This window comes from Papilio polytes, unplaced genomic scaffold (genome assembly GCF_000836215.1).
Source record: "Papilio polytes unplaced genomic scaffold, Ppol_1.0 DF821845.1, whole genome shotgun sequence".
Taxonomy (NCBI): domain Eukaryota; kingdom Metazoa; phylum Arthropoda; class Insecta; order Lepidoptera; family Papilionidae; genus Papilio; species Papilio polytes.
Genome location: NW_013527359.1, coordinates 3,379,974 through 3,404,071, shown reverse-complemented (window position 1 = coordinate 3,404,071; position 24,098 = coordinate 3,379,974). Strand labels below are relative to the sequence as shown.

The 24,098-nt window shown below is 32.1% G+C and overlaps 2 protein-coding genes across 2 annotated transcripts; both read right to left on the bottom strand.

Annotated features, from left to right (window-relative positions):
• Positions 1 to 28: 28 nt before the first annotated feature.
• LOC106108168 (glucose dehydrogenase [FAD, quinone]-like) lies at positions 29 to 9,435 on the bottom strand. The gene is made up of 7 exons (XM_013289262.1): positions 9,201 to 9,435; positions 2,874 to 3,775; positions 2,240 to 2,456; positions 1,729 to 1,930; positions 1,402 to 1,613; positions 1,075 to 1,224; positions 29 to 524 (listed from the first exon to the last, which is right to left on the bottom strand). The coding sequence occupies exons 2-7, from the start codon at positions 3,752 to 3,754 to the stop codon at positions 318 to 320; spliced, it is 1,869 nt and encodes a 622-aa protein (XP_013144716.1). The 5' UTR covers positions 3,755 to 3,775; positions 9,201 to 9,435; the 3' UTR covers positions 29 to 317.
• A 6,992-nt stretch (positions 9,436 to 16,427) lies between these two features.
• LOC106107920 lies at positions 16,428 to 23,619 on the bottom strand. The gene is made up of 5 exons (XM_013288949.1): positions 23,459 to 23,619; positions 21,127 to 21,295; positions 18,543 to 18,648; positions 17,645 to 17,828; positions 16,428 to 17,241 (listed from the first exon to the last, which is right to left on the bottom strand). The coding sequence occupies exons 2-5, from the start codon at positions 21,287 to 21,289 to the stop codon at positions 17,137 to 17,139; spliced, it is 558 nt and encodes a 185-aa protein (XP_013144403.1). The 5' UTR covers positions 21,290 to 21,295; positions 23,459 to 23,619; the 3' UTR covers positions 16,428 to 17,136.
• Positions 23,620 to 24,098: the final 479 nt, after the last annotated feature.

The following is a 24,098-nucleotide window of genomic DNA, read 5'->3' as shown; positions in this document are numbered from 1 at the left end:
TAATTAGTGAATCAATAGAAAATAACTCTTATAAGTTTTTGTAACCTAACATTAAAATGATTGTTTGGTAGATGTTTAATGAGTTTTGCAATGTTAAACCCTTTAACCCCAAAAACAGAATTTCTTTGAAATTATGTGGGAATGCAACAGTAAAACAAATTTCTCTAATGAACTTTATTTTGGTGACTTTCAAACTTCACTAATGACTAGCATAGAATAGCTATACATATTGTTAAAAAATAAACTATTATTTCCTTAGTATATTATCATATAAAAACATTTTAACTTCACTATTCTAAATTGACTATTATTGGAGGTTATTGAAGAAGATATCCCCAATCTTCTTTGATTAAATCCGCGGCTTTCTCCGCGATCATCACGACCGGTGCTAATGTATGCGAGGCTGGTATTCGCGGTATTATTGACGCGTCAGCTATCCGTAGACCTTGTATGCCATGGACCAGTAGTGTTGGGGAAACCACTGCAGTAGGATCTCCCGCAGCTCCCATTTTGCATGTTCCAACCTGGTTAAAACGCAGATGTAAGAAGGATAAAATATGATAGTGTATTCTATCGTAGTCGCATATTTAAGATTTCAGGGAATTAAAAAAAACATTTCCTAGTAGAATAAGAGGTAAATTAAGGACAATATGCATATGAAGTTTGAAAAACATTGCGTTTTTTTTTTCGAAGTTTATCGTACACAATAACGTAATCAAAAAGTTTAAGATTTAATCTTGTACAGATGTAACAATGTAGGAAAATATTTCATTATGAATGTAATTGCGGCACAATTCTCGTAGCGTATTTGTAATTTATTTAGTAGATGGAAATCGTGTTTAATTCTATTGTTTCTTATAAGTCAAGGTACTGAGACCTAGTAATAACTAGAGTTGTGATGTATTAAAAAACACTGTTTTATTTCCAGAATAATGTAAAATATCCTTTCTGTTCACGTAATTATTCCATATAGAATTAGAATTTCAAATAGATAATAGTAATATAGTTTTAATCAGTCTTTTATAATACACAGGAGCAATTTAATATTTACTGCAATGGCAGATTCCAACTTACTTGATGGTCAAGAGTGATGGAAGTTTGCATAATTGCACATTCCCAGTAATCATCTGAATCGAATTTGTAATGTTCGCATCCGGGGAACGGCACGTTGTGAATTCGTGTTGCAAACTGTTGAAATGCTTTCGTGCTTATTACTTTTTCCACCTAGTTAAAATAGAAGACACAAATATTAGTTAAAACAAAAGAAAGTACACCCCAAATAATTCATAAACAAATAGATACTAGAGGATTGGTACGGAATCATGATAATTTCACTCCCTTCTTAGAGTCACTGTAGTTGACAAGAAGTTCAATACGAAATACGTATTAATTTAAAATTACCATTCGTAGACCTTCTCTCAAAGCACGCAGGTCATCCGGATGGTGGAAGTAATTCGGATGTATCCTAGGATGATCATCAAAGTTAGGACTGCGTAGCATCAGCCGGCCAACACTGCGCGGTCGAATCAGTACAGGATTCATTGAGAATGTTCGCTGTCGGACTTCAGGTGGCAGGGAACCGTACACCTTCCAATACCACTTGTCTGTTACCCCTATTGGATAATAATAATATCGATTTCAATATAAAGCAGTTAAGTTTTGATCTTACAAAAATTAATTGTTGCTACTCAGACCAGAAGTGACATATCTTTAGAATTCATATATTACCAAGCAACGATCTTAAAATGCCTAACAGATCTCCAGCAAGCGACCCGGCGCCCATCACTAGTTCCATATCGGGTCGTCCTTCCGACAGATCTGCGGCGTAAGAGGTGCGAGCAAACGCTAGCCCTGTGGCACCACCTGGTATCGTCAAAGGTCCTTTGCCCGCTAAGTAAGCAGCGGCTGCTAGTGGAGATGCAGCTGTAAGCTAGAAAAACAGTTTACTATTAAACCGGAACAAGAAATTGCTTTGTGGTTCGTCAGAATTAGTGGAGGTATAACCGAATAAGAGCATTAAATACTAATTGACCAGGAAATGCAGAAGGTCCTCTTCAAAGGGTTAAAAGAGGAATAGGAGAAAAATGAAAACTCTCAATTGCTTACTACCCTATACTTTCCAGATAAAAGTCGAAGTAATTTAGTGACTTCTATGAAGGGTTTCTTTATCTTTTGTCATGAATTAATAAGAGACAAGCAATTGTGAGTACATTTGTGTGATTTTAAACATTTAACTTACGTCATTTACACAGAGCTTCGAGTCGTTTACTATAAAGGCATTTCCTGAGAAAGTGACGTGATCTTGTAGATTGTAGCCAACTGGGAGGTTGGCTATGGTCTTGATGCCCATGTCTGCGAGGTGGTCTGCCGGTCCTACTCCAGAAAGCATGAGTATTTGTGCAGAACCGATTGTACCAGCTGACAGGATAACTTCGCGGCGAGCTATTACCCTTCGTCTGTCGATTTAAAAAACTTATATAAGTATTCTGATTATTTTAATAAACTTAATCAAGATATAAAATTTGAAGTTTTTTTAAATTATATGCATTGATAAAATATAGCTGTCTACTTTGTAGTAGTGAAGAATCTCAAATTTATTTTTTTGTTGCTCGTCCTTACGGATAAAATTTATTGGACATTTTTCACATCGTTTGCGTGTCACGAGAACAAGCTTGGATAACATTGAACGGAATTCTAGTACATTGTACCTTTTTAATTTAACGCTTTTGCTTACGGTCTACGAAAAATACAGCTTTTCTCGATAGATGACATGGGACTAAAGGAATAAGTTTTTTCTATTTTATAGTATTGTTGGTTTCGAAAGCATAAATGCAATATATTTTTTAAACTAGTTATATAGCATGTTTTTTTACCTTTTGTTACCTTTCACAAAATCAACTCCATATGCTTTTTTGGTGTTGGGGTCAATCAGAATTTTCACAACCGTTGAATATTTAGAAACTTTTAAATTACGCCTGAACCGAACTGGTTCTAAAAATGCCTTCGCAGTGCTACATCTTCTTCCTTTCCTTATGGTCGCTTGAGGTTTAGAAAATCCTATGACACTTTCTCCATTAGGATCGTTCCATTTGTATCCTAGTTCCTCGCCGGCATCTTTGAAAGCAGTTTGCAATGGAGAAGAAAAACTAGCGTAATCAATATCTAAGTACCCGCCTCTACCATGATATGATGAATTTTTTAATTCATTAATTTGTATATTTTCCGACTTTTTAAAATAGGGAAGGATTTCTGAATAACTCCACCCTTCATTGCCCATCCGGGCCCAGTCATTGTAATCCTCGGGGTGTCCCCTTTGATATATTAAAAAGTTTAATACGCTACTGCCGCCGAGGACTTTGCCCCGAGGCATAAAACAAACCTTCCCTCTGAGATCTCTGCACGCCTTTTGTTCCGGTTCCGAATTATATCCCCAATTCAAAGGCGTAAGGGAAAGGAACGGAGCAAATATTGGAACGTCTGAAAAAAAGTTTTCATTGCCTCCGGCCTCTAGAAGTAAAACTTTCCAATCGTATACTTCCGTCAGTCTGTTTGCCAGCACACAGCCAGCGGATCCCCCGCCGATTATAATAAAATCGAATTGTTCTAAGTATTTAGGAGTGTAATCCGGTACGAAGCCTTCTTTGGGATTTCGAGGTAGGGGACGAAATAAATTCGTCCAAAAGTCAAAGATCTGTGTCACCTCACTTGCGTATGAAACACACAAACTTATTATAATTACGAATGCCCATCGCATGTTGTTTACCAATTAATATTCCTGTAACAATAAAAGATTTTTTTTTACTTTGTGTGTTTTTAGAGTATAAAATTCAGGTTTTTAAAGATACCTGAGTATCATGTATAGTGCATATATCTAGTAGTGTTATCTGATTCTAAACAAAAAATAACGAAAAATTTTGAAAACTATAGAAGCCTTGAATTTTTTTAACATAATTATTCAAAAGCCACGTGATATATTGCTCAATCTATTCCACTTTCAATTAATTTAAGCGAGGATTTATAACTTTAGCACGGAGGGCGAGCTAGCTTGGAATTTATTTGTAACGAAGCTATTCGAAGGTCATCCGTTGCCACAATAGTACTTCAGTTGCCCCCATGGTGCGCATACAAATTACCATTTGCCGGCATCATAGGAGACTAATCAGACAATCGCCTCACATTGCGTCCATTGAATCTAAATCTTATGTTCTGTTTGAAATAACAAGACAGTTTCTGCAATACCACACACGATATACGGAGACATTTTGTAGGAAGTAAGGTGAGGCATGTAAAAAGAAAAAATGTCAATAAAGCGAAATAACTCCCATTTTTTTACAATAGCTTATCCCCTTTTTCTAAAATTATGATGTTTAACAGAATCATTGTCGTGCTTCACAGTAAAAGATCGTGGTAAAAAATATAATTCTTAAATGCGAGTACAAAACTATTCACTCCCGTCTGTATTGTGTTACATTTGCATGCTTTCACTTTCATATGCTTCAGGCGAGGGTGTTTTCCTTATGGCCCTTTTTCAATATCGATTTCGGTTCGGAACGCTAACTATCTCGTGTTGACATACCGATTCCATATAAATGTGAATAGTAGTTCTTTACTGGATCTTCTGGCCTCATAACATAAAATAAACTCTTTTGTACACATTAAGATATAAATAAAAAGTAACTCTTTTTACAATTACAGTAGAACCTCGATAACTCAAACCACGGTAACTTAAAAACCTCTCTAACTTCAAAAAGAATATGTTCCCTTCCCATTAGAGCCCAAAACCTCTACAACATAGACCCTTGATAACTTAAAACCTCTATAACTTAAAGTATTTCGTGTTTCCCTTGGACTTTAACTTATCGAGGTTCTACTGTATAAAATTTAGAATATAACTAATTACAATAGTCTAATTAGTTATATTCGGTTCTATATCATATTTATTGTACGTCTTTATGGATTCTGTAAACATGTTTATTCTTTCAGAATATTTAGGTATACGTTTTCTTCGATTATCTCATATGTAAATTGTAACTGAAAATTGTGTATCCGCGTTGTTTATTATGTTGTAAATATGTGGTATTATTATAAAATAGAAAGAATGTCAAACAACAAACTTATTAAGTTTATAATTTTTGTGGTAGAACCAGTTATGTTTTTTAAAGATGGGCACACACCCAGCGTAAAGATGTAAAACGGCGACTCTATCATGGGAATGGCCGTCACCTACTAACTCAAGGTCTCTCAAAATTATTATAATGACGTCACATAACGAGTCAAGTGGATGTGAGAATTCATAACAAACACAGTTTTCGCGAAAAAAACGTGTTTCATTAAAATTTGAACAGAAGGCTAACATAGAATGCATACTGAATGGTTTCACAAGTGGTCTATTTTTGGGTCGGATGTTGTTTTTTATCAAGTTAGTAAAATTGCTTTAGTTTAATTGTTTGTTTTAATCAATTACAAAACATTGTTATTTTTATAGTCAATTAAACAAATGACGAGCTTTTAAATAATTAAAATTTTGACATTAAATAACTTTTTAATAAAACAAAGACTAAATACTAAATAAAAAAGGTTATGTTGTATTAAATAACAGCCATAGTAGCTTCACATAGCCATGGTGGCATTTAACACATAGTTGTAAATGTGTGCCAAATATTTTAACATATGTAAAGTACACAATACTCTGAAAATATGTACGTATGAATTCCATAGATGCATACCATGTTTAAATCGTATTGTAAAATAAATCTTATGCCTTACAGATTATTTTGAAGAAAACTGAAATTTTTTATGAAAAATCATTTTCATGCATGATATAAAAAAGCACCTAAAAGTTTAATATTTTGATGAATTGCAAATATGCATTTGTAACTCACAACGTATCGAAATATGTCCAATTTTTTTTCCTTTCATTGTTTTACAATAACCAGTTACACAGCTTTTGTAACAAACGGGTTATTATTTGTAATTACACCATGACTTTATAGAAAATCGAATTATAGTGCACGGTCAGTACTTTCTAAAGTTAACAAATCAAGGTTATATTATGAAATTATCATACCAAAAACTTGTAACATTGGCAATGCGTGTTATCTCGTAATGTAACTGATATCTGCCATATAATGTAAATTAATCAGTACCAGTTTCACAAAAATAGTGTCAAAACGCAATAATTAAAAACTCAATTGATAAGGAATTATTTTTCACAATCTGTGTCTATTTATGTCATTTGTCTATCTATTTTTATAAAAGACAGAGTATATTCTAAAAGTTCTCTAATTAAAATAACTGCAAAAATATGTAATACTGTAGCTCGCGACTTCGCGTGCGTGAACTAGAAACATATAGCCTATACTCACTGATAACGTAGCTTTTTAATGGGCCCTATAGTTTTTGAGTTATTTCAATAAATATAAAATACAAATCTTTCCTCTTTGTAATATTGGTGTATACTAGCTATTGCTCGCGACTTCGCCCGCGTGAAAAATATAGCCAATGTTACTCACAGATAAATTACCTTTCTAACGGTGATAGAATTTTTAAAATTGGCCCAGTAATTTTTTAGTTTTTTAGATACATACAAAAATCCAAAAATACATTTTTTTTCTTTTTATAATATTAGTATAGATATACTATATTATAAAAAGAAAAAAAATGTATGTATGTATGTATGTATGTATATGTATGGGCTACAGGTGTATTTCATCAAAAAACTTAATTATGCCTTCGAGGACCGTGTGGTAACAATAGCATACACAGGTTTTCGTTTAATGGTTGCAAAAGATGCCAGGTGACTGTAACATACTAATCTTGTAAACTGATTGCAATAGATAATAGACTTAAACGTATGCGCTACGGAACTACAAACTTTAGTACTAAGTGTATAGTTCTCTTCCCAAGATTCAAAATTCTCTTCCCATTACCACCCTTTTATTACAATGAAAGGTGGATTTGGCAGGAGACCAGATGTAAAAGAATCATCACTTTCTCTGTCGATAAACATAGGCAACATTTGTAGTTGTGTGTGAGTATGGGCTTTGTAATATTGACTAATTCAAGTAGCTGTTTGCCATCTTATGCTAAAAAAAATCCGGTAAATAACGACAGCAACTAGTGTTACATAACATACATTCCCGCCATATTTTACTGCACATCTTCATAACTTACATGAATGTAATGAATGGTAATGTTCGACCTTTCATAAAAGTTTACGAGTAAAGATTATTTATAAACCGATTTAAATTCTCAGTGACACTACAACGGTAAAAAGAGTTTGACTTGTGACGTAATAATTATAAACAATTTTCTACGTTCTTATAATTGAGATTTGAATAATCTATACTAGTATTATAAAGAGGAAAGATTTGTATTTTTGTTTGTATTGTAATAACTCAAAAACTGGGTCAATTTTAAAAATCCCTACACCGTTTGAAAGATAATTTATCTGTCACATTTTTAATTTCATGCGGACAAAGTCGCGAGCAACAGCTATATAACATATTGTGAATACATCAGTATGTGAACCATCAGAATTTAGTACGTATAATCTACGCCTTGGCCGCGTCAAGCAATAAAAGGGTTCGTTAAGTGATACCATGTATTGACTGATTACAAAACTTACATACGTTACTTGAGTACTGTGCTAAGAATTGCCTTATTCGTAACCTATTTGTATAGGTGCGGTTTAAAGTCTATACAATTAATAAATGCTAAATAAAAGCTAGCACGTTTTACGGATGACATTTCCAAGATATAAAAAAAATACGATTGTAGTTTTTAGCTAGTTACTGGCCAGTAAAATACGAAAAAGAAAAAAAAAGTGCACGCTTAGGAGTCGAATATAAAAACATTTTCATTGCGATCAAATATTATCATCATTGTTTCCCGCCATTAAATTTAGTTTTTAGTTACTTACGTTTCTAGATATTCTTTGCATTTTAAACGCACTTATGTTAATTTGTTCACATACTTAACATACTCGTGGTACGCAGGTTTTATTTAGATCGTTAGGAAATGTGCAACCAACGTGTACTGTTTCAAAATTCTCTTAGTGCTTATCTATGTCTAACAAACATTTTAAGATACATTGGTATGTACCAAAAGTATTGTATTAGGTTGATACTTTGCAATAGATATTTTATTTATCTTTTTCTATCCATTAGAAGAAATGTAAAAGGTCAAACTGGAACCGTTAGTTCTCTCTACTTTTCTAACTTACGGTTTATTTGTTTATTAGAATCGAACATATTCATAGATAAGTTATCACCGCATAATAACGATATATTGCAGTATTTGAAAGTACTTATTTGACAAATTTGTTTGTAACGGTCTCTCAAAATTTATCAAAGGGCCATAAAGTTTATTGACCCCCTAAAATAATTTCGAATTCAATCAATTATTTATTGTTTCTAGCAACAATGTTTGTTTTTCTGTAAACAGTAACTAATTCTATGTTTGATCCAATTTTTATTTGAATTCTTTACGCTTGTTTGCTACCATACAAACTTCCATCACTCATACATTTCATATACACAAGCTTTTGTCATTCACATTATAAATGTATAAAATTTATCATTATCATCGAAAATATTCTAACAGTGGTAATGACCTGTTTTTCTCTGAATGTGTTGTAACATCACATTTTTTAAAAATCAATCATTGCCATAGCTCGCAATACCTTGTGAAACACTTTTGATAAACTTATAAACATATGCCTATTGATAAATAATTTTTAAGAAGTATTTAGTATTTTTACTTCGTTTTCCTTCGTCTCCGAGCACGTGTTCGGATCGAATCGTCAGCGTTATTCCAATTACAGATAATGTACGTACGGATTTGAACTTTGGTTGATATGAAAATTGAAATTTCATGCAGTTGTGAATTGTTTTTAATGCATTTTATAACCGTGAAATATCCTTTACGGTGTTTGTACCAAATCGGCAAGGGAAACATATTTTCGTTTACTTGATTTTATTTAGCCGTGATATTTTATGTTTTTGAAGCTGTCTTTTACTCTTTTTTATAGATACTGTGGATCATCGTCTTTATAATTATTAACAGTTGTTTTTATATATCTTATTTTATTGAGAACTTCGTATATAGTTTAAATAAAGGATATTTAAAGAGCCACATTCAGATTATGTTTAATTAATACACAAGCACCTATAATATTTGAAATAATTTTAATGCCTTACCTGTTTTATGTAATAAGATAATTTATTAATTTTATTTTTAAGCACTTATAAATATTATTGACACTTCATTTTTTAGCAATTCTAACACCATTAAAATGTACTGGCCGGTTGTAATCCAGACAATTTTTGACCGTTGTAATTTTAAATAACGAACGGAGTTTTTTTTTTAAATTATTCGAATTAAGTAATTATTTTGATTAGATCGAAACGTTCCGATGCACGCATTGTGCACGCAGCGCGGTGTAAATAGTATTGGTTGTATGGTCGCGTTAACGTATAGTTGACCATCACTGGACAAGAATGATCGACCTTGTTGCGGCTGGCAGTTTTAGATACAATTCTATGTTTTTTCCCGCCGGAATAAACAAACTGGAACTATCAATATTGTGTTTGAAATAATAAAGGTTATTTTTATAGTTTTTAGTTTCAAATATTACATTTGTTATGTTGAATTTTAGTTTTGTTTTACGAATATCGAGAGATACGCAGACTTATGTTATGATTATAATATTTCGTATAGCTATATTGTATTTCGTATAGCTATGTTGCTTTTTCGTATTAAAAATCTTTATGGAACCTGCATTATTTCATGTATATCCATTCCGTGTAACTGGCGTATTTATTTAATGTTATTTTTCCCAATTTCTTGTTAATAAGGTAGTATTTTAAGTATAGTTGTGATAACAAGGATGGATTCTTATTTGCATTCCATCACAACTATTTACGTACTATGTCAATGATCACTCATCTTGATGTATGTCACGCTTACAATGTCTCCGATACAGTAGTGAGTTTATTTGCTCGCTTTAATAGTCTATAAATATTATTACTAAAGGTTTTCCTCATAAGGTCCACGATGAAATAAATAAAAAGCTCTTACACTAAAAAGGAATAAAATTTTCATGAGGTAACTTATTATAAATTATATGTTTTTACTGATTTCCCTGTTTAATAATTATTAACTAGATTAAAAAATAATTATGTTTGAAAATAATAAGAGTTATGGTTTAGGGATGTGCATAAATTTTTAACGGTTTGAATGCAAACATTTTCAATTATGTCTAGCAATTGTTTTTTTTTCTTTTCCCGTTTTTCTATAAAAAACGCAAATAGATTAAACCTTGAACTGTTTAGGCTGACTGAAGAATACTATTGAATGCACTCATCCATAACACTTGTAAGCAAACATTGCTTCGCCTTGACAGTCGTTTCGCGTTAACAGACGTAATACAAGGGCAAGTGGCTCTTGACACTTTTTCTGATATCTGTTATATCAATTGTTACCGGTAGTTCTTCACTCTACAAAATACGTGTTTAATTAGACATATGTAAGACATATTACTTACAATGGATTTGTTATTTTGATTGTTTTAAAATCATATTCATATATCATATAAATATTATAAATGCGAAAGTTACAATGGATGGATGGATGTTTGTTAGCGTTTATAGCTTAAACGGATCTCCATGAAATTTGGCACAGGTTTCGAGCATTGTCTAGAAGAACACATAGGCTACTTTTTATCCCGGGAATAGTTACGGTTCCCGTGGGATTCATTAATTTAATTTTTTAATGTTTACTCGATCATTCTGCAACGGTTCAACATATCGTATTGAAATTTGGCATAGATATAAAACAAACTCTAGAGTACACTTGGGATAAGGTTCATCCCCGAGAAACGTCCGTTTCCTGAGGGATACGTAGCTATATTATACCACGCGGACGAAGTCGCGGGCAACACCTAGTTGATAAAATAGCTGAGAATTACAGACCGGTTCATTTCACATCCAGTTTTTACTAGTGAAGCTATAAATGTACTTAATACAAATCTCAATTGGGAAGTCCCGTTTATTAGTCTTTTACCATACGGGTCACGTTAAAAAACTTTATTGAAGGAAAAATATGCTTTTTGATGTTTCTCTTTAAATGTTATTTATGCCGGAAGACTACGTAGAAATAAAAATACTAAATGGTAAAATGTTAAAATAATCGCTATTTTAAATATTGATATTCCACCTTTATTTTTATTTTAAAAACCAGAGACAACGATAATGTTTTTGTATATGTTCTGTATTGGGACTACATATCTCGAGAGTCTATGGGCATTTCATGTTAAATTATTTGATTTGTTTTTAAATGTGTTTAAAGGCAATCGAACCAAGAACCGGCCAGGGTATGTTGCTCAAACATTTCACCTTAAAATCGTTTACAGTGCGTAACACTAATAGTCAATGGAGGCCTTTTCACGTTATAAAAACAATCTATCTATTACAATGTCTAAATGTGAAATAACATATCGCGGTCTCTGTTTATTAAAAGACAATTATAGGGATGCCAATAATTTTTTACAAGTTTTTCGTCAGTGGAAACATATATTAATTAAGTTGCAATGTCAGAATGATGAAGCAGATATTTTTCTCATCTATGGCACGATGTATGAAGGTTGCAGTCTCTATTTGGGCGTGTTTTAGGCCACGTGTTAAATAGTTGCTAAGTTCAAAGACATAAGAAAGGGTCATAGAGTTTACGAAATACTAAACTAGTCTTACTTGTAGACCTGGCATTAAAGAATTTAAGCATCAATAATTATACTGTTACACAAATGTACGCATGTAATGTTTTAAGTCATGCTCTGTTACGAAATGTGGACAGTTTTATTGGTTTTTGTGAAGTGACCATATTTTGTTAAGAGGTCATTGTATATATTGCGAAATACTTTACATACTTTAACGTGTATCAGAGTGTTAATTTTTAAAGATTAATTAAAAGTAATTAACCATTATATGTGTGCTAATATTGTTAAAAGGTTTTTGAATTACAAAACGTTTTTGAGGTTAAGTTATATACTTATACGGAAATAGAACATTAGCAAGCTTCCCTACTGAACAAATTATTTTTAATGTAGTCTAAATAAAATACGGTTTTCATTCATCAATTTAAATTAATTGTATACACTCGGGTTGATGGAAACCGATAGAGTGCGGTTAATTGATTTGAATAGTTGATACCCAGCTCGAATAGATTTGAGCAATCAAATAATGTATTTTGAGACTATTCAATTTATAGGAACTTTTCAATCGAAAATTTCAAATTATACAATAATTGGTAAAATGTAGATCGTTAAATTGATACTGAAAATTTGTAAAATGCGTTTTTGTGATGTATTTTCAATATAAAATAATACTTAAAGAGGAATGATTTGTTTTTTGTATGTTTTGGAATAATTCAAAAACTAGTGGGCTGATTTCAAAAATTCTTTCACCATTGAAAAGCTACGTTATCAGTGAGTAACATTGTCTACATTTTATAATCGCAAGCAATAGATAGTTCAACATAAAATTATTTAATTGTAGTTGTTAATATCGTTAAGGCTCACAATATTCTTTTTATGGGAAATAATACTCCGTCAGATTTAAACGCTTTAGTTCTAGACAGAATATTGCGTCTCCGTTAATTACTGAGACGCATCGCTGCGGGCCTAATCTAAAGAGATTCAAATCTTTTTAATTTAAAGCTTTCATTGCTTCATAAGGCAACTTAATTAGATTCCGTGTACGCTTTAAAAACTATAACCGTCAAATGAAAGAATTATGACGCTGAATATTAAATTGTTTATTTAGTCTTCGTATTTACTTCATTTAGTCTTGATACAATATTACAAGTCTAATAAAGAACACCCACACAATTGTATCAGACTTTGAAGTTTTAAGAAATTAAGGAAATAATGTGAAGACTTTTGGCGCCTTTTAATAAAAGGTTTGCAATTCGACATGTAATAAACGTTGCTATAAAATTATGTAGGTTTTATTTCAATATCACAGAAATAATCGTGAAGCAGGTAACCAAATATATTGTAAATAGGTCTGAAATGTAGTTCAGAGTCAAACAAAACAAACGAAATAATGCCCACTTCGCGTGTGATTACGTGACAAAGCGAATATAAATTCATGCCAGTTATTTTAGGTCTTTGTTGAGTTTAGTAATTGTAATGCGTTCCAGTTTTATTATTTCAAGTTTAAATATTCTTGTAGAGTTTAGTATATCGTATCTAAAAAAAAAATCTTAGTAAAAATGATCTAATTTTCTTTATGTGAGGATTTCAACGTATTAAGTTGATTTTTTTCACGTTTCTTATTGTAAAAGATCGAAGAAAAAGTCATTCTTCATTCATCATAAAAAGTACTTCATCTTTAACACAAAAAGTATTTCGTTCAACATTATCTTAAGATGACATCTTGTCTCATAAATATTAAAATTGTTTCAATATCTTCAGACGGTATTTAGAATGAGATATAACTCTGCGGCAGGCAAATGATACTTTAATGTTTGCGGGAAATCGGAATAACTCTTATCATTTACCGTTCGTTCACAACAAAAGATATACCGACTGGGTTTCTTAAGCACTTTAAAATAGAAGAACGTACAAAAATTGTTTTTTACGTTTGTACAAGAGCGGGTACATCTTTGAATAAACTATCGCACAACTGTTATGCGATTGTCGATGGTTTCGCAGTCAATTCACCTGTTTAGTTGTACATCTAAAACTCGAGTGATTTAGTGCACCTCCATATAAGTTCATAGGAATCAAAGCGAGTGCGCAGGCTATATGAGTTTAAAAACCATGATGTTAGGTATGATTTCCATTAAAAAATATTTAAGTCAGACGCTGCAATATCCCTCGTAAGAATTATTCAGAAATCAACCCTCACTAGAGAATACTTGAACATACTTTAGTCCGTTTAATAATAAATCACATGTTAGTTGTCCGCTACTTCGTCTACGCAATATTAAGATAAAATAGTAGCCTTTATTATGCTAGTCTATGTCAGCTATCCTTCAGTGGAAGTCCGGTCGAAATTGGCCCAGTCGTGTCGGAGATTACCTGGAACAAACGCGCCTTGCGGACAAACAGACAGACAGACAAAAAACTTTTAAATGCGATTTTCGTTATCAGCCACAGCAGCAAAGCAGAAATTTTCTTTTGATATTACAAACAGACACTCCAACTTTTTTATATGTATAGATGATACACAAAGGCGGCGCCGTATTTATAATTAAAAGTAAACACGGCTAAAGATTCAATTACATGAGCTGTTTCTTGTATAACAGCGTAATTGTTTGTGTTATTAACGGGCCCTTAGCGAGCGTAACAAATTAAATTTTTCTGGTATGAAATAACGTTGAAATACTTACGTTAAAAATAAATACATTTAGTATAGCAACTGAATGTACCTACTTATGTAGAGGCCGGTAAATTTCTCCCTATACATATATGTTGTGAAAGAAAGGGTTAATAGGAACTATAAGAGGCAAACGGAGGTCTAGTGCCAATTAGATGGTACTATTATATGCCTTATTTGGTCGAAAATCGTTGAGACGAGATACTTTAGTAGATTTTTAGGCAAAAGAAAATTTTCACTTTTCACACATGAGTTTTTACTGCGTTAATATATTTAATAGTATAAAAACTATAGTTTACGTATTCAAGTGTGACATTAAGTTTTTTACGTAAGTATGTAAATTTTGTAGAGTAGTTCGTATGTGATAGCGTGAGTTGTGCTTGCTTGCACCTGTGATATGAAAGTCTAATACAAAGTTCGTAGACTTAGTTGTTTCTAACATTAACTATATTTAATACTGCAGTTTTGTTTCCGTTTATTTTAAACTTAATAGAAATGCAAAGTTTCCTCTTGCAGCATAATAAGCTTAAACAGATAATAATTCCTATTTAGCTTAGCTTTTGTGCATCGCGGGAAAGCTTTTGCGAACAATGCAGTTTGCTTGTAAAGAAAACGTTTGTTAGATTTACTAAAACAGCATTATGAAGGATTTGCTTGTGTAGGATTAACTATAAACCTACTGAACCGATTACATTATTATTAATTCGTTAAAACTACCTGTTAAATATGTTTATAATTATTTAAAAAAAAAATTCAAACAGCGTTGTGGTCCTGACCCAAGTGACACAATTGTAATGCCTATTGAATATAAACTTTAACTATTACATTTTAATAATTATTATTAAATTATTAAAGTTTAATAATAAACATGTTAGTCGTGTTCGATATCTATATTGCTTATATTCATGTGACGGAAAACGTATGTTTCATTTTCTTTATAATTTTATCTCACAAGCATTATTAACAATAAATCCATGATTTGATTAAAGGAATCCCTAGATATGGTATTCGCAATACATTTGTACTTTGTGATAAGAAAACTGCGTGGCTTTCTTACGTTCTGTTTACAATAGAAGGGTTCTTTAATGTTTGTTGGCTTCGGGAATATGAAAATGAAATCAAATACGTTTCTGATATATAAAATATGGTATAGTGGTTTATTTCTTTTTATTGATACTGAATGACGGTTGATAAATCACTATTGAATGTCTTTTATCATGTATTAATTGATTTATCAATTAGAGAAGTACAAAAACTTACGTCGATATAAGAAGTATGTCTGTAACTTTTAGCTGACTGTAGTTGTTCTGATTATTGTATAATTGTACTTTTTAATTAATTGTAAATTATTCAAAGTTGCGGTGAGTCCTTTACGTACAGTGGAAATGAGATCTGGATTAACCCCTTGCATCAAATTAAAGGTATTTACTATGTTCCGTAACAAGAAATAGAAATAAACAAAACAAATAGTACTATAATTTATTTGCTACATCAATTTTTACATTAAACAGACACTATTTTTCACTTAATATTTACATTTAATACAAAATTGTAAGCGTCGACAATTCATTCATGTATTTGCAAATATTTCAGATTGATTTTAATTATTGCGTAAAACGGCTAATTAGCAAATACGCAGCGCATATGTTAATGCGATGCTATTATAAAGTTTGAATGGGATTTTCATATTTTTTCTACATAGTTTTCATTGTTCCTAAGGTTTTTCAAATATAAGTTTGAAGAGTATTGTAAAATAGTTTTCCTTTTACTGAAGAAAACTAAGGTTACCTCGGATTTTTATAAACTACAGTTAACTTAAGATATATAAATATAGTATACATACTTAATTAAATACGATTCTTTTTTTCTTCTTTAAATTTAAAATTTTGTACATATTTCTATTTACAAAAATACATCATAACAGGATAAGTTCGAATCTAATTACATAAAGATACGACAATTTCAGTATAATACTAAAAAAAACCCTAATATAATACATTGCTATTTTTCTTTCAGTTGATACCAACATTTTTAAGGAGTATTAAAGCATTTTAAAAAAATGGAATAAAAGTCAGGCTATGAGCCACTCTTGAAACTATTCTATTCATTGTTTTGATAAATATTCTAGTGTTAAACAAATTCAAACTTCATTGTGCATACAAAATGCAAATATGCACCAACAGTATTAAAATTAGAACAAAAGGCAACTTAATTATTTGGAATTGGGTCAGAGCTTTTATACAGCGATTCTTAAAGATAACTTTTTGGTCATTATAAAACCTTAAAATAGATTTAGCCAATTAGGCAGTCTACGGGTCTTCTAATTAAATTTTAAGTCACATATCTGATTTTGCGAAATTAAAAATAAGTTTAAATTAGACTTAGGTTCTACGTAACACTTTTTCGAGGTAGGATGAAAAATAAAGGATGACTACACGTACTCTAAGTTAGTTAAAATACTTACATGTGATTAACAGTTCTTTCATAATACAGGTCCACACACTTGTAGGTACATATATAGACGATCGCAAAATCGTAATATTACACCTTAGCACTTGAATTCATATTAAAACCTAAGTGGAATGTCCAAGAACAGTTTCATATGTTTGCCGATATCGACAACAGTGTGTTCTTCAATTTCTTGCTAGCTGTCATTGCTGACAGATGCTTCCTCAACGTCCTCCTCATCCAGAGGTTGACTGGTGAGTGCGGCCCAGAGCGGCGAGCGAGCGCCGAGCTGGACCGAGTCGCGCCGCTAGATGTCGCGAGCGCACGCCGCCGCTGCAGCCGCCGCTGTGCCCACCGCGCCCATCGCACCGAACAGTATCGTGCCCACCTCACGGTCAGGTGTTATGTCAACCTGGTAATTGATACTTCGATATACTTAGAGTTAAGTCACAAGCATTATAAGTACTTACATTTCACACCTTTTTAATTTTTTATCTAAACTTCTATCTGTACTATCTATACTAATATAATAAAGCGTAAACACACAATACTTTGTGGTGTAGAATGTCGGCAAATACAGCATATTTTTGAATAATACATTCTTAAATAAAAGGCTCTACACTTATGACACGCTTTAGGCTATATATGTTCTCGCTATTAAACTTAGTTAGTAAATAATTTGAATTTTACATTTGAACTCGTATAATAAAAACCTTACGTAATTAAGTAAAACATAATTAAAAAGTAGTAAAACTGTACTACGTAGAAAATGTCCGGTTTATTCATTGTCGTAAAACTGTATAATAAAAATAAACCTGAGATAACGTGGTCTGTTCTGGGTCCGAGCGCTCTTCAAGCACCGTGTCCAGTTCTAGTGTAGGCAGAGGGCGTGGAGAGCGCACCAGGCTGACGGCACGAGCACGATTCTTCACAGGAGATAGTCTAACCACAGAGAGTTCACCTCTGTCCAATTCACAGTTACGACGTCTTGCGCGTTCTCTATTAAAATAAAGTAATTTAATTACTTGGTAGAGGAATGAATCTTCATATTAGGAACAATAAGTTAATTTAGCAAAAATCTTTTATAATTTCTAGTCGATATTAGGTTAAGTATACATTTAACGGTTGCTTTTATTGTTGTTCTAGAATCGCTTTGTTTGCAAGAAAAGCTATGCTGTATCCTAGCGTTGTAATAAAATGGTGTAATCAAGTTACGAAGTACCCGCTCTGGTACACGGTACACAGCAAAACCGATAAAAATAAAAGCAAGGTTATGTCATCGATACGCGCGCCGGCGACAGTTACGAGTGCCTAAATGTGCCCTCATTGTATCCTATTGGGAAAATCTGTTACGAAAATTAAGGCCAATTCTATTTTCTATGAGAAAAATGTAGAATTACTAAGTTAGACGTCACATTTATATTCAATATTTAAATAACCACAAACTGCAGGACAATCGCTGCAGAATTATTGGACCTAATTCGTTATGCTCTAGACCAGATTGTTGGTCCTTATTACGACATATCTTGTACCTAAAAGTAGATTAAAATTATGTCATAATAAGAATAATAATATACGATAGAAATAAAAGATATTTGTTAAATATACTCTACAAATAATTAAGGTACTCGTTTATGTTATATCGTGATTCATACAGATTTAAACTTAATAAACCCTTGTATCATAACAAACAATTTACTTACGATTACTTACCTTGCTAATTTCGCTCTCCGCCTGAGGCAGCAGATAACTGTTAACGCGAGCAACGGGAAACCAAATATGCACGAAACGATTGGAACCACTATTGATTCCGGTGTAACTGAAACAAAGTGATTTCGTTATTAAAAATTCCACAAGCAACATCTCTCTTATAAATTCATACCAGCTCTCTAGCTTACTCCTGTAGTTTGTTACCTTTTTATTCTTTTTCATGTAACGAATTTTGACGACCTAAGAAGAAGGGGGTAGATATGAAGTCAAGTACAAAAATGTAGTGTAGAGCGCACGTAGATCAGTAAAAGAAATCAAACCAGCAGTATGCTTGCAGTGGTACAATTGCGAAAATCTTCGGTGTCCCACTTAAGGAAAAATCACCTTGTTCATTGCAACAAGCCAAACTCCGCCTCTTCCTACAGATAACTAATTTTATAGCAGTAAGTGGTGCAAATGAAGGGTTATTAATAGAAAGAAACTAGCCGTGTATCAGGTTTTTATCGTACAGAGACATTTAAAGGCTGCGTTGCATTGATTTTTATTCCGCGTCCCGTTTCAAAATGTTAAAACGATTGTAGTTTTTAACTTGGAACACTGCCAATTTTTCCGACTGTACATACATATTGTACGTAGCTATTCAAACAAAGCTCACATAAGTCGATCACCACAGAGTAATAAAATGCTATACATATTACGGATTCAGCAGCGGTTACGAAAATAATTTCATTTGACGTGTATTTATTGTTTGATTAATGGAATATGTTAATGCGGCATATTAAAATAATTCGTTTTGCGGATAACAAATGAGCGTAAAATTGACCTTATCGCTCCCAAAAATGGACTGAATTTTGTAGTCTGAATCGAGTAATGGACATTTGTAATAATGTGTTACATATTTCGATGCAACTCAATAACGATTCTTGTTTGTACGTCAAGTTTCGACACAACCTACATTTAGTTCATGTCTTGTACTAGCTTTTGCCCGCGTCTCCTTCCGCGGGGAATGAAAAAATAAAAGCAAGTAGCCTATGTTTTTTTCCAGACTATGTTCTACATCTATACCAAATTTCACCTAGATACGTTCAGCTGTTTAGGCTACTAACGAACAAACATCTTTCCACACATTCATCCATCTAAACTTTCGCATTTATAATATTCGTATGATTAAACTCTTAGTACGCTTGCAGTAATAATCTTACTAATATTATATATGTGAAAGTTTAGATGGATGGATAGATGTTTATTAGAGTTTGTAGCCTAAACGATTGAACGGATTTCGATGAAATTTGGCATAGATGTAGAAGATAGTCTGGAAGAACACATAGGCTATTCACTTTTGTTTTTTTCAATACCACGCAGACGGAGTCACGAGCGAAAGCTGGACTTTTATAAATGTTATGTTTAGCATTAGTTAATTACCTTAAGTAAGTGAATTGTTAATTCTTAAACCATAAATCTCGATGATGTGTGGGGATCAAGCAAAGCATAAAGACTGAATGATGACGAGATAGTATACTTCATCTTAGAATTAAATAAAAATAAATAAGCAAGTGTAATAGTCTTGAATAATTAATTAAGGTAAATATCTTAAGACGCTCTTTCTTAACAAGGAAGATTAAGATTTAAGGCTCCTTTTTCCGCATTTAGACGTTTAGATGGTATTAGGAAAAATGCGTATCATGAAGTTAATGAAATTATTACTATTGTTAAAAGCCTTACTGTACATAGAGATATTTAATTAAATTATATAAATAACTTTCATTTTATAAACAAGATTCCGCAATATTAGCTATGAATTTAAATTTACTAATCTACTGTGTTATAAAATTATAATAATGAAATAGAAATTTTAAACTAACAAGCAAAAAGGACTGCGTTACCCACACAAAAAAAAATGTTTGTTATATTCTAGCAGTAATTACTATCTTTTAAAGATTTGTAACATCAAATTTAGTTAGTGTTAGGTCTTATAAAATTAATTATCTAACGTATTCAAAATTTCCTATAGGTAAATTATTACTACAGGAGATCGCGTCGAAATTACGTTCAATGTTAATTGATAATACGGCGCACACTGTTCCTCTGAGAGTGCCCCAAACATTAAGGAGATGCCCATTAGCTTTTATAGTCTGCTAAATCGTAAAAACCATCAGATATGAGAACATTATGGTTTTAATGATAACTAATAAATAATAACTAGGAGGCGTTGCGTTAGGTCAATTAATCAATCTTACTTCTTACTAATGTTATAAATGCGAAAGTTTATAGATGGTTGGATGGATGTTTGAGAGTTTGTACCCTAAACTGCAAAAAAAATATTAGCGAAATTTGTCATCGATGTAGAAAATAGTCTGAAAGAAAACATAACGTTACTTATGCTAATAAGTTTGACTGCACGCGGATGGAGTTGCAGGCGAAAGCTAGTTTGATACATATTTTCCTAATATTAATGACGTTATGTTTGTGTCGAGAATTGTAGAAAACATTGCAGCATATCATTTAGAAATGTCTTAGTAATATGAATACCAGAGTCTAAGTGCAAGAGATTCGTTTGTCAAGATGTCTGATGTTAAAAAGAACATACCTGTAGGATATATGATGATGGGAGGTCTTTTATTCCCGCCAGAGCTGGACTTGGCAACCGACGCCATGTTGGCGGCAGTCGTTGTACGAGTTGTGGTTGAAGCGGCGTTCGTGCTAAACTGTTCTAATATCCCTAAGGACTCTGTTGTCCTTGACCGTGTCATTTTATTCTAAACAATAGGAAAAAGGGCATTAAAAATGAATTAAGGACGCGCACCTTTGAATAAACTATCGCACAACTGACAACTGTTGTGCGATTGTCGATTGTTTCGTAGCCCATTCAACTGTTTATTTGCAAAACAAAACATCGAGTAGTGTGCGCACCTGCTTAAAAGCTGATAGGAATCAAAGCGAGACTGAATAGTTGTGCGATAATTTAGTTTTAGGTGTGCGCACGCTCTAAAACTACTATACATACATACATAGTATATGTAGTGTCACGCAGTCACGCAACATGGAATTCAGTAAACATTGCTTTTCGCCCTAAATTTGTTGCCTTAAGGTTAATGATACCTTCCTTCATTTATTTATCACATAAATGGTTGACTTGACACATGACTTAGTTCGACTGTGTAAAAAAATACATAACCACAAAATGTTTCGATCTATAGTTTTTACAAAGTATTTTTTGTTTTACGAAAGATGAAAAATTACTAAACAATCATCTAGAAAATACAGACACAAAACAGATAAAAAATAAGCTAAGGAAATAAATATTTGATTACAATACACTATTTTTTCACGATGTTATCTTTTCTAAATGACTATTGAAGTACTTTCTTATAGAGAAAACAATGTTTTGTAGAACAAAAGGTGCTTGAAACTGTTTTCTTACTTTCCATAAAGTTTTTCTTTCTGCTTTCGCTTAACCAATTAACGATTGACGAATTCCATTGAAATAATCATTGATTAGGTTTCTTTCTAAGGCTAAGATTTTAGAATACATTATCCACTAAGACAAAATAAACTTACTCTTTCTCATTGATAAAAACAGAGATAAGAAATTTGTTCAGGTGTAAGAAATTGACAGCAAAAAGCCACATCTACACGTGACATGGTTCCTGGGATTATTATGTATCAAATACGGAGCAAAATCTCATTTGTTTTCGTTACACGAAGATATGAGATAATACGTCTTGTGAGCGCGAAGTCGACACTGCCTACATAAACCACCCCATGTAAAGGATTTATAGAAAACTCATTTTGTTACATGATTTAAAAAAAAATATCTTAAGTAAACTGTCTTACTATTATTGCATATTTTATCGTTTTCATATTTGAATTTTCGTTCATATTTTTTTGTCAGAAAACTGTTTAAAAACCCGAAAGGTATGTTTCATTTAGTAGTAAATTATCATTGACATTGACGCTTTAGTGAAGTGAGCTATTAAGGGAACTGAATTTGAAATATGTGGTAGTGGAAAATTTCTCTTTTACTGGCACGTTTGAAACCGAAACTAGGTTGAGTGCCTTTTACTAAATTATTTTTCTGACGTGTAATTTATTTTTGATGTAAAACAGTTGTACAATTACAACAGAAAAAATCTTTTTCTTTTTTAATATTATTTATTTTAAAATTCTTATTTTTACCAGTGATTATCTATATTATTACGCTTTTGGTCCAGTTAACTTCTTGAAAGTCTTTATGTTAGTTCCTTTCCATTTAATAATAAGAAACAACATAAATAAAAATGTAACAACAGAATAAAGTTCTGTTGGTCAGAAATAATTATTTTTTAATAAATATTTTTTACTTTTTAAATTAACTTTATCAAACAGAAAAAAGTGGAAATGTGACGTACTCGACTCTTCTAGTTTGTGACCAAAATAGAAACCACTAGACTACACTAATCAATGGAGCTTGTAAAAACTCGTCTTGTAACAAGCCATGTAAAGATTAATTAACAATGCTAAAATACATTTTTTATGGTTGTTAAAATGACTACATAGAGATACATAAAAGAAAGCAAAATAGGGTTTCCTCTTTTTCAAAAAAAATATAGGATTCATTAAACTATAGTTTAAAGATGTATATACCTTTGTCTTTTAATTTCACTTTATACTAGTTAATATTATAAATGCGAAAGTTTAGATGGATGGATGTTTGTTAGAGTTTGTAACCAAAACGGCTGAACGGATCTCGTTGATATTTGGTATAGATGTAGAGGATAGTCAGGAAGAACACATAGGCTACTCACTTTTTTTAATTCCATGCGGACTGACTTAAGGTGAAAGCTGTTTATAAATATTAAACATTGTGTATAAATGTGATATGAAACTTTTATTACTTGGTTATTTATAGTTTTACTATGAGTTTTACATGTTTTACTCACCAATAATCTGATCTTATGCACATGCACTTTCCCGATTATTAAATTAAAAACTTAAATGTAAAATAAAATAATTTAATTTAATCTTTTTAACAAAAATTTTTTCAAGCACGTTACAATGGAAATTATTTTTCTGCAAAAACAGTCACACGTCCGTTCGGCAGGATTCCCGCCGGCACACTGAATATCCAGCTCACAGGTTACTGAATAGAACGGAACTGAAACAACGGACTATAGTCAGTGCATTTCGTCCAGCGACCCGAATTCTCAGGCCTTTAATAATACAAAGCATACTCCGTTCAAATTTCCTTTATCCAAGTAACGAATTTGACAGACAGACGGCTTTCTGTTCCCATCCAATGTAGACATTCAAATCAACCGAAACCGAACATTGGATATTACGTAAAGAAATGAACTTTTTTTTAATGAAAACAATTTTAGAAATTGCCTCTTTTTATAATGTTGGCTGCGAATAAGGATGTTTTTAAAATATTACTTTCGTAGCTCGTTCTCTGCATTAATATTGCGGAAAAGCGTTTGCAATTTAAAGCCATAACTCAAATCTGTTTTCTGTTTTGAATTCCTATTTGTATTTGAATCTGAGTAGCTTATGTTTTAATTAAATTGTTTCTAAAAATAATAG

What these genes read in the sequence shown, in the direction of transcription:
- LOC106108168 (XM_013289262.1), bottom strand. Translation starts at nt 3,754, where the DNA reads ATGCGATGGGCATTCGTAATTATAATAAGTTTGTGTGTTTCATACGCA. An exon ending in CGAAGCTCTGTGTAAATGAC is followed by an intron (nt 1,931 to 2,239) that starts GTAAGTTAAATG and finishes CTGTTTTTCTAG; the next exon opens with CTTACAGCTGCATCTCCACT. An exon ending in TGAGAGAAGGTCTACGAATG is followed by an intron (nt 1,225 to 1,401) that starts GTAATTTTAAAT and finishes TATTTTAACTAG; the next exon opens with GTGGAAAAAGTAATAAGCAC.
- LOC106107920 (XM_013288949.1), bottom strand. Translation starts at nt 21,289, where the DNA reads ATGACACGGTCAAGGACAACAGAGTCCTTAGGGATATTAGAACAGTTT. An exon ending in CGGAGAGCGAAATTAGCAAG is followed by an intron (nt 17,829 to 18,542) that starts GTAAGTAATCGT and finishes TTATTTTAATAG; the next exon opens with AGAACGCGCAAGACGTCGTA. An exon ending in AACAGACCACGTTATCTCAG is followed by an intron (nt 17,242 to 17,644) that starts GTTTATTTTTAT and finishes ATCAATTACCAG; the next exon opens with GTTGACATAACACCTGACCG.